At 35.5% G+C, this 9329-nt stretch overlaps 1 protein-coding gene and 1 long non-coding RNA gene across 5 annotated transcripts; one reads left to right on the top strand and one right to left on the bottom strand.

The window, feature by feature from the left end:
* Nucleotides 1-541: 541 nt before the first annotated feature.
* LOC140890672 (protein HIGH CHLOROPHYLL FLUORESCENCE PHENOTYPE 173, chloroplastic) lies at nucleotides 542-7173 on the top strand. 4 transcript variants are annotated; one of them, XM_073298629.1, is made up of 17 exons: nucleotides 542-762; nucleotides 1335-1580; nucleotides 1660-1821; nucleotides 1990-2040; nucleotides 2237-2371; nucleotides 2502-2525; nucleotides 2677-2788; nucleotides 2952-3080; nucleotides 3163-3212; nucleotides 3710-3868; nucleotides 3945-4040; nucleotides 4128-4243; nucleotides 4345-4468; nucleotides 4683-4796; nucleotides 4896-4976; nucleotides 5209-5365; nucleotides 5620-6128. In XM_073298629.1, the coding sequence occupies exons 1-16, from the start codon at nucleotides 691-693 to the stop codon at nucleotides 5353-5355; spliced, it is 1818 nt and encodes a 605-aa protein (XP_073154730.1). In that variant the 5' UTR covers nucleotides 542-690; the 3' UTR covers nucleotides 5356-5365; nucleotides 5620-6128. The 4 variants fall into 4 exon arrangements, 3 of the variants coding, with proteins under 3 accessions (XP_073154730.1, XP_073154729.1, XP_073154731.1); XR_012152248.1 differs by adding an exon at nucleotides 7035-7173 and having other exon boundaries at nucleotides 544-762; nucleotides 5209-6090; XM_073298628.1 differs by having other exon boundaries at nucleotides 544-762; nucleotides 5209-6129.
* Nucleotides 6591-7732, bottom strand: LOC140890673 (uncharacterized). Its single transcript, XR_012152249.1, has 3 exons — nucleotides 7346-7732; nucleotides 7156-7242; nucleotides 6591-7084 (listed from the first exon to the last, which is right to left on the bottom strand). It is a non-coding gene; the product is annotated as an uncharacterized lncRNA (long non-coding RNA).
* Between the last annotated feature and the right edge of the window lie 1597 nt (nucleotides 7733-9329).

Here is a 9329-nt window from a genome sequence, read left to right as displayed (position 1 = left end):
TCGTGTACGTGTACGTGTGTGCGTGAGTGCGTGTATGCATGAGAACGTTGTTCGGTGTTTTAATTAAGATTAATTCGATGAAGAAATTGAGTGTTTAATTTGTAATCTTTGAAAATAAGTGGTTTTAGATACGGACATATATGGTGTTAATTTGTCCAGATGAGTTAATTTATCTATGAGGTACGTCTCCCGTGAGACGGTCTCACGGAGATAGTAAATGTTACTCATATTTATAATAAAACTAATATTTTTTTATGAGTGATCAAAATAGAAGATTCGGCTCATAAAATTAACTCGTGAAAATGTGTCAACGAAGTTTTTATGTTTATCTAATCAGTACATGTATGTACAATAATTAGCCCAATTTGTTGATTTGGGCTTTATTTAGCCCAATTTGTTGATTTGGGCTTCTCCGCGATGGGCTAAGTTCAATTGGAAGTTATAAACTATTGCCCCAATTGACGATTTCAAGTGTAACTTCTTTCATTGCATTTTATGTTACAGTAGAGAAATCTTGAAGATTTTTTTTTGATGTCCAAACTCCAACGTCTAATTTGTAGGAGCGTGTATGATTCGAAGAAATAAATATGTGGTGCGAAACTACTCCAGCGAATCAGACACTAATCTAGCACCTTCTCTCTCTCTGTAAATTGTTCAGTGTGTATGCTTACACGCTAATAAGTAACAAGTATGGAATGTAATTATCCTCGTAGTGCGACGGATATCTGTTCTTTTTCCTGCGCAAGAAATTTGGAGTACCGGGTATGCAGGTTTCTCGAGCGCCTTCAAAAATCTTGTTCTTTTTACTATTATGTTTGTTGTTTTAGTCTTTGTTTCTTGATTTCACTTGATTTTTTTTTAATGCTGATCGTGGTTTCCTTTCTTTTATTTGGTGCACTATAGATTATGGGATTATTGATCATCCAATTATAATTGTTAGTTTACGACAACTGTGGTTGATGAATATTCTGACTGAGTAATAATAATCTGATGCGGTAATAAGAAGCTTTTGATTTTCTGTATCTTTCCAAATGTACAAGACTTTGCACAGATGGTGTATGAGTTTAGTTTATGGATAAAATTGATGTGTAGTAGCATCTGAGGTATGCCATTAAGGTTGTTTTGATACAAAGTTTATGTCTTTTGCCTTATGCATGTTTCAAGATGTAACTGTGATCGATCATTCTGCTACTTGTTGAAGAAATGTAAGCGATAAAAATTAGTAGAATTGAATTGCACTAGTTCATTTTCTTGTGTTGGCTTTTTTAACCAAAGAGTAAGGCATTTTGCAAACTTCTTTTCACATCTGGAATCCCCTCTATTCAATGCTGCAGGGTGTTTCATTTGTTGGAATAAAGCTTCCTGGGACATCTCAATTTCCATTGGTGTTGCCTTCTCCACTTCCAAATCCTTTTCTTCAACGTAAAGTTCAATCCTTTGTTTACCAACAAAAAGCACCATTACATTCCTCTAGAACCTACAGATGCTTAATTCGCTCAGAAGCTGGAAAGCGAGATTGGGATGTGGGCAGATTTTTAAAAACACTTTATTTCTTTAATGGACCTCCCTCTCCTGCAAAGGTTCACCTTACCATAAACTTTATTATTTGCCTGGTCTGACGTTATTATGTAGTCTGACATGATTCATTTGTAATTGAAGTTCTTTCAATTTCTGATTGAGAAAGTCTCTGGTCCTTCACCTAGAGAAGAAATAAAGCCAATGTACACTTCTGGAATCATACTAGTGACTGGAGCTACTGGTGGTGTCGGCAAAAGGGTGGTGAATCTCTTGCAGAGAAAAGGGTTACAAGTTCGAGCATTGGTAAGTTCTATTAGCACTCATGAATTTTTACTTTATGCTGTTATTTAAATTTGTTTATTAACGCTTGTGGCCAATGGTAGGACACATTTTATGCATGAAGAATTCTAATTCTTTTTGAATGGATATATATTTCATTATTTCATTACAATCTCATCGACAAGGTTTCAGGTCAGGAATGAAGAGAAAGCTAGACGACTGCTGGGTCCAGATGTTGACTTGGTGAGTTTGTTGCCTTTCTACCAAGTCTAAGAAGAAAATAGTTCTGACTATAATTTTAGTTTTGAATTATTGTTTCTTGATGGATGTATCTATGCAATGGCTTTGGTGAGACATTCATGTTATTTGTTTATTAAATTTCTGAACTTTCAAATACTAATTTTGCCCGTCTGGGACATTTCTAAATATATGAATTCAGATAATTGGAGATGTTACAAAGGCAAGCAGTTTGTTACCAGAGCACTTTAAAGGAGTGAGAACAGTTATCAACACTGTTTCAGTCATTGTTGGCCCAAAGGAAGGCGATACTCCAGATAGGGCGAAATATAGTCAGGTATGAAACGAACTTAGCAGTTAATAAACTCTTACGTTGAGAAATGTGCCTTTAATATTTCAAATAATTTTGGGTTTAATGTATTGTTGAGCATGCTAATCTCTGACGATATGATCCTGTGCTTCCACAGGGAATCAAGTTCTTTGAGCCAGAGGTTAGTAGTACATTACCTTGCCAAACATCTCTGTTGTCGTTTGTTCTTTGTCAAGTTGCTTAAACTCAATCCTCTGATGTTCCCAGTTTCTCCAGCTGAGCAATGGGTCATTATCATTTATTATGGGTATTTATTTGACTGGTGAAAGCAGATAAAAGGTGATTCCCCTGAAATGGTGGAGTTCATTGGGATGAAAAATCTGATTAATGTTGTCAAGGAAACTGTTGGACTTCGTCATGGAAAACTGGTATTTGGATTTGAAGGTGTGTATTCTTTCCCTTTTAGCTGTCAAATTGTGATAACTCTTCCGTTTTGCCAGGGATTAACATCATTCTGTGTTGACAAATCATTTGTGCTTCACGTATCTACATTCTAATCATGACATACTTTGCCTTATTTGTATTTGCATCTACATTTCCTGCACAGATAATAGTTCATCCATAGACATTACTTGGGGTGCATTGGATGATGTTGTCATGGGAGGAGTGAGTGAAAGTTCATTTCAAATAGATCCAAAGGGCGGTGAAAGTGGTGGTCCAACAGGAATTTTCGGAGGTTTGTACTCTATGTTTTAGTAAATCTACTCTACTAATACTATTTCTTTGCTTTTATGAAAAGATTAACATGTTTTCTTTAGGAATCGTTTCCACTGCAAACAATGGTGGTTTTACCAGTATCAGGACGAGAGTAAGTGCTGGTTTGATCCCTTGAATGCTTGGTGAACCATTTTGTGCATTGCTCTTTAAATGTTGTGTTAGCATTTCATTGTTGCTCATATTTTATTTGCTAAGAAACATCCTGATAATAGGTTATGGTGACTATAGGTTTCTTTGTTTCTTATGTGATCTTGCAAGCCATTTGCAACTTTTTACTCTGAAATCATAAGATCAAATAATTTCAAGACAGATTTAATACTCATGAATATCTTAGGGAAAGAAAATAAAGCTGCGAATTACCTTTATCTTAGTTATATCTGACCAAGATAATTATTGTAGAACTGGATCTTTCATGGGTCAACTTTATAGAAGGTCTTTGTCAAGAGCTTAGCTGAGGAAGATCCATGTAGCCGATCCTAAAAATAAGCATGAGATGATGAGACTAGGCTTCTTTCAGTTTATTGATATGCAAACTTCAGGTTTAGGTGGCGATTTCAAAGTTAAAAGTTTCTATATTTTTTGCCTTAGAATTTCTCGGTGCCAGAAGATCTTTCTGCATATGATGGTCTTGAATTACGCCTCAAAGGTGATGGTCATAGATACAAACTCATAGTCCGAACTAGCCGTGACTGGGACACCGTCGGTTATACAGCTGGCTTCGACACTGTGAATGACCAATGGCAGTCGGTTAGTAAATGTATATTTCTTGTACCCCAGATGCTAAGGATCAATACAAATTTCCTCTTTTTGTCTTTACATCCAGGTGAGACTGCCTTTCTCTTCTTTGAGGCCTATATTTCGAGCACGAACTGTGTCTGATGCCCCGCCTTTTGATCCCAGGGAAATCATATCAATGCAGGCATGCTTCAATAATAATTTGCTGTGTTCTTCCCTTTTTCACTTTTCAGTTCAAATATTCAATATTCTTTTGTGAGACTGTATACAGCTCATGTTCAGCAAGTTCGAGTATGATGGCAAGTTGAACCCAACATTCAAGGAAGGTCCATTTCAACTTCCAGTAGCAGCCATACGGGCATACCTAAAAGAGCCAATAACATCCAGGTTCACGACATTATGATTTTTCTTGTTATTTTTGCTCGTAGATATTTTGATCTATCATCTGATTTTATGTTCTCTGCTTTGTCACCTTCATGATTACCTAGGTTCATACATGTAAGTTCAGCTGGAGTCACTAGGCCCGATAGGCCAGGACTTGATTTAAGCAAGCAGCCTCCAGCCGTCCGCCTGAACAAGGAATTGGATTTCATTCTCACGTACAAACTGCAGGTTTCACCTTATACCCTGTGTCATAATGATCTTCAGTTTATAGACATATATGAGTATATATAGGTCAATTTAAGCTAAATCAGTATGATGGAAGTCTTTCATGTTCACTGACTTTCCAATTATCATAGGGTACAAACTTACATGTGTATTAACACATTCCAACATTCTGATTAGCTTTATACAGATTTATTGCATTCTTTTATGATAATTGCAGGGGGAGGATTTGATCAGGGAAAGTGGGATTCCGTATACAATTGTCAGGCCCTGTGCATTAACTGAGGAACCTGCTGGAGCTAATCTTATCTTCGATCAGGGAGACAACATAACGGTATGGTTCCGAAATGAAGTATACAAAAGTTCACTATGATCTTGAGTACCATTCACTTCATTTTGCTTAATGTGATGTTTTATATCTTCGCATGGGCAGGGTAAAATTTCAAGGGAAGAGATTGCACGGATATGTATTGCTTCTCTGGAAAGCCCATACGCATGTGACAAGACATTTGAGGTTATAGTTGAATTTGCTTTAGAAAACTTGTTTATATCTACCCCTCCGATTTAGTCTTGAATGTGAAAATGGAATTATATCTCTATGACGAATAAAATCTGAACTCTCGAGACATCAAGATAGGTACTTGAAACCTTTGTAACATGATTTAGGATGTCTATTTTACGTCTGTTTTTTCCTTCTCCAACAGAGTTAAAGGCAGTCTATTTATTCCCTTTTCTTTCTTTTACAGGTTAAGAGTGACGTTCCATTCAGTGAACCATATACTGTGGATCCTGAAAATCTTCCGGCGGAAAAAGACTACAACGTGTACTTCCAGAAACTGAAAGATGGTATTACGGGAAAAGAAAGCTTAGAACAAACACCTGTTCCTGTCTAAAACCACCATGGTGCGTCGAGCTAAGCTAGTTTATATAATCTGTTGGTGATTTGTTTTATACATTGGCTGGAATCCGGTTTCCATCTTGATCAGTGGTGGTTAATGTGAAAATATGCTTCATGATATTGCATAAAGCTTCTGTCAAACTTTTGAATACAAGAACGAGAAAGCATGAAGAGGGTGATGAATAGCTTGTCTAATTCTGTCTTGGGGAAAGACTCTTCTCCGTAATAAGTTCTTTAATTGTCGACGTTAATATCGCAGATGGGAATAAAGAGCAAGACCGAGTTTTGTGCTATCCTCTGTCTGCCTTCCTGGGAAAACTCAAATGTATTAAAATATAATTTGGTTTGATCACTCGAATCAGCAGTGGTTCATAGTTTTGTATCCAATGGTAATGTGGTTTTTCATCACATGCTACTGAGTACTTGTATGATCATTTATCCCCACTCACTGATTCCAATCTATCTCAAGACCAACAAAGTTCCTCTGAGGACCAGATGTCGCGACTTCTTGTCTCGTTTTGAATGATATATTTTGGTTGTTCGGGATTCCAGATCCCTCCAAATTCATTCAAAATTTGGCAATAATGACAGTGCAGGCTGTGCCCAGAACCACTGCAACCGCGGTTTCTGGTATGAAAAATATAAATCTGAAGTTAGCTAGCTAGGTAGGACATGGTGCTGGCTCATCAGCCATTAATGATCAATCCACTGTCCGGAGCGGACAACTCAGGTTGTAATATTTCTTTTACTGCTCTCTAAAATGCTACTAATACATTTTCAATCTATATGTTGGAAGCATTTTGTGTGGTATCCGTGATTCCGGGGTGATTTTGGTGCTTGATTAGAAAAAAAGAAAAAAAGGTAGAGAGTTAATCCCATAAATTTACATTGGACCACTGCCCTCCTAGTACCATTTAAGAACAGAGCATTAATTGTATTTAAAGTCTCACTGATTAATATAAATCGATGGAAGGTTCGATTCAAATTATTTAAGTTCTTAATTAAATTAACTAAAATATAATATATTTAAAAATCATGCTTTCAAACGACCGAATCTAATAAACGAATTACGTATATGTTGTATGATTAAAAGTCTATTGTATGAGTTCTGATGAAACCTTAAATTTAAAGGATTTCATATATATATCTTTACATTTTTGTTGGTATGTTTAGTTTGTCCCACGGTTGGTTAAATAACCTGGTAGTTTAATATATAAACAAGGACAAACCTTAGCTTTTAAGGTGAATTAGATCCAAATCTCATTTTTTAACATAGTATCAGAGCTCGGGTTCCACTCTTGTGTGTTAAGAAGTTGTAATTTATGCCAAATCCCCACAAATTAGAGAATGCAATTGAAATCCTAACTTCAGATCATCATCTCCACACATACAAAGTCATTCAACTCACACAACAATAGGTTTTTTTTTTTAATTGGGTAGAGTACTCATAGTTTATGTGGTATATATATATTGATAACTATGTAGCCAATAATGCAAACTCACATGGGATATGAAAGAAGTGAGTTGGACAATCTAGGATATCCTTAAATTTATCGATCTCATGATGTGTTTGTTCTTGCATCACATTGAACCTCGAAATGCCTGGAGAAAGTATAGCTAGCTAGCTGGCTGGCTGATTAACAAATCTCTTAATTTGTTTTTCCTCATGTGCAGGAGGGGGCGGACCCATTGAATTTTCTGTGCAAATTTTCATGCAATTTTTGCTTTAAGGACTTGGCATTAAATCAACCACATGAACTTTACAAGTACAGAAGAGAAACAAAAGCTAACTTACAAGTTAGCAACTTTCTGTACAAACAACTGAGTGTTAATTCATTGTATCTTCAATCTTCTAGTTTCTCTTTGGGGAGCACAAACATGCCTGCAAGAACGAATATTTAGCATCAAACATAATCCAAATCTGCATGGAATGGAATGAAACTGTATATACAAACAACTGAGTAGTGTTTAATTAATTTGCTTACATTGAAAGGAAACCTGTGTCTTCTTCTGCTATGTCTTTCGAGAGCGCTTGTGAGCTGCGCAGCCATGTCATGTTCCGTGAGAATACGTCCCGGAGAACTCAAGAAAACGCCTCTCGGGATGGGAGGAGACCACAGCCCACTTTTGGAGTAATCAAAGTTGAATTCCGAGACATCACAGAACTTGGTGAGTAGTCTTTCTGATACAGATTTGGAAACCAATTGAATTCTCAGTTGGGGTGAGGATGAGATTTCTGAGATAGACATATATGTTTTTGAAATTAATTAACCTCAAAAGTAGTGGATATATATATGGTCCGAAAGTGGTGCAGGGTATAGCTACCTAGTGTAAACACGAGACTAAAGATTGGATCTTTTTTTTGGGAGTGGGGCATAGCCTGGAGAAGAGGAGACAACAAATAGTGCAAGTCGGGTTTTTTGAGAAAGATATGATGATATGTAAAAAGAGAGATGCATGAAAACGACTGGTGTGGCTGTATGCAATCATTGAGCAGACGTGGGAAGCATCATTCAAACCCAAACACTTGCTCATCTTTAATTAAATGTGTTTGCATGTCATATATATTTTCTGCTAAAAAATTTAGTACCATAAGTATCCATGATCATTTCAAAGATTCATTATTAATACTAGCAAATAAGCACACACAATGTGTGTGATATATAAAAAAAAATGAATGAATGTGTTTGAGATTTGAGTGGGAAATAAGGAACATGAAAATGTGGAGAAGTGGAGTGCTGGTAGTTTAGATATTTTAAAAAACAGACTAAAACACTAATTAGTTATCCTAATATGTCCATCCTTAATAAATAGTAATATATATATATATATATATATAATATTTTGAGCTTATATTATATAGAACCCAAAACTTTGTGGTCGCTCGGTGGTGGTATATCATTATATCAATATGGAAACTATTTCTTTGAATAACAACGTCTAGTCATTTTTTTGTGATAAATATATTATTTTTATGTCCGTTGTAGATATGATTCGGGTTCATCCGTATAAAGAATTATTAAAGTAGTGTTTTCAATCTCTAAAAATAAATAATTATAGCTTATACTCATTTTTTTTGTTAATAAATAATTCATAATTACTTATTTTTAGATGTTTTAAACATTGCTTTGATTATGTCACGTGTGTATGCATACGTGTACGATGGATGGCAGAAAAGTTAAAGGTGAAGAAAAATAAAAGAATCATGTGATACCTAGTAGGATAATACGTAGCCCGTAGGCATGTTATTTATGTACCGACATGTTTTGGTTGACCATTATTTATTTATATCCAGTGTTGTAATAATATGGACGAAATAAGAATGTGTAGTTGATGGGACTTGCTCTTGGTTGGCCCAAAAGTATGTTCGTGGGACGAAGTGGGTTTTCAGTATAAATTCAAGTGTTTGGGCCTTAATCACCCAACCCACGAACTAATGTGGCCCATTCGATTGCTGTGTTAGGTTCCGTAAGTTTTGTTTTAGGTTATATTCGAATAGATGATTTTTTTTTTCCAAGTAAATTTATTTGACAACGAATTTTAAATCATCAACTAATTTTTTTAACTATTGTAGTAGGTTTCAAAACTATATCAGTATTAATTATTTCAAATGTTTACTCGAACCCAAATACTCTACTCCAAATACAATCTTAGGCTATTTTTTTTCTTTTGAAAAGGTTTCTTTGAGTTTCCCATGTACCTTGTTATACAAAACAAAGGATCCCACTAGCAAGGCATATTTGGTGTCAAAGATGGTTGTTTATTTTGCTAAGAAATTAAAAAAAAAAAAAAAAAGTTTGTGTTTTCTTAGCTCGAAGTTAAAAAGGATCTGTTTTGGATTTCTTAATTGGTTGTTAGAATGTGTACTTCAAGACGTTTGATATGTAATCTTTTTTTCTTTTTTTCTTTTAAAAAAAGGAGGGCAGCACGTTTGGGATGTGGAGGAGCTATCATCGTCCAACTCCCTAA

The sequence above is a fragment of the Henckelia pumila genome, chromosome 3, assembly GCF_033568475.1.
Source record: "Henckelia pumila isolate YLH828 chromosome 3, ASM3356847v2, whole genome shotgun sequence".
Taxonomy (NCBI): Eukaryota; Viridiplantae; Streptophyta; class Magnoliopsida; order Lamiales; family Gesneriaceae; genus Henckelia; species Henckelia pumila.
Note: the sequence above shows the minus strand (reverse complement) of the source record. Positions and strands in the feature narration are given on the sequence as shown.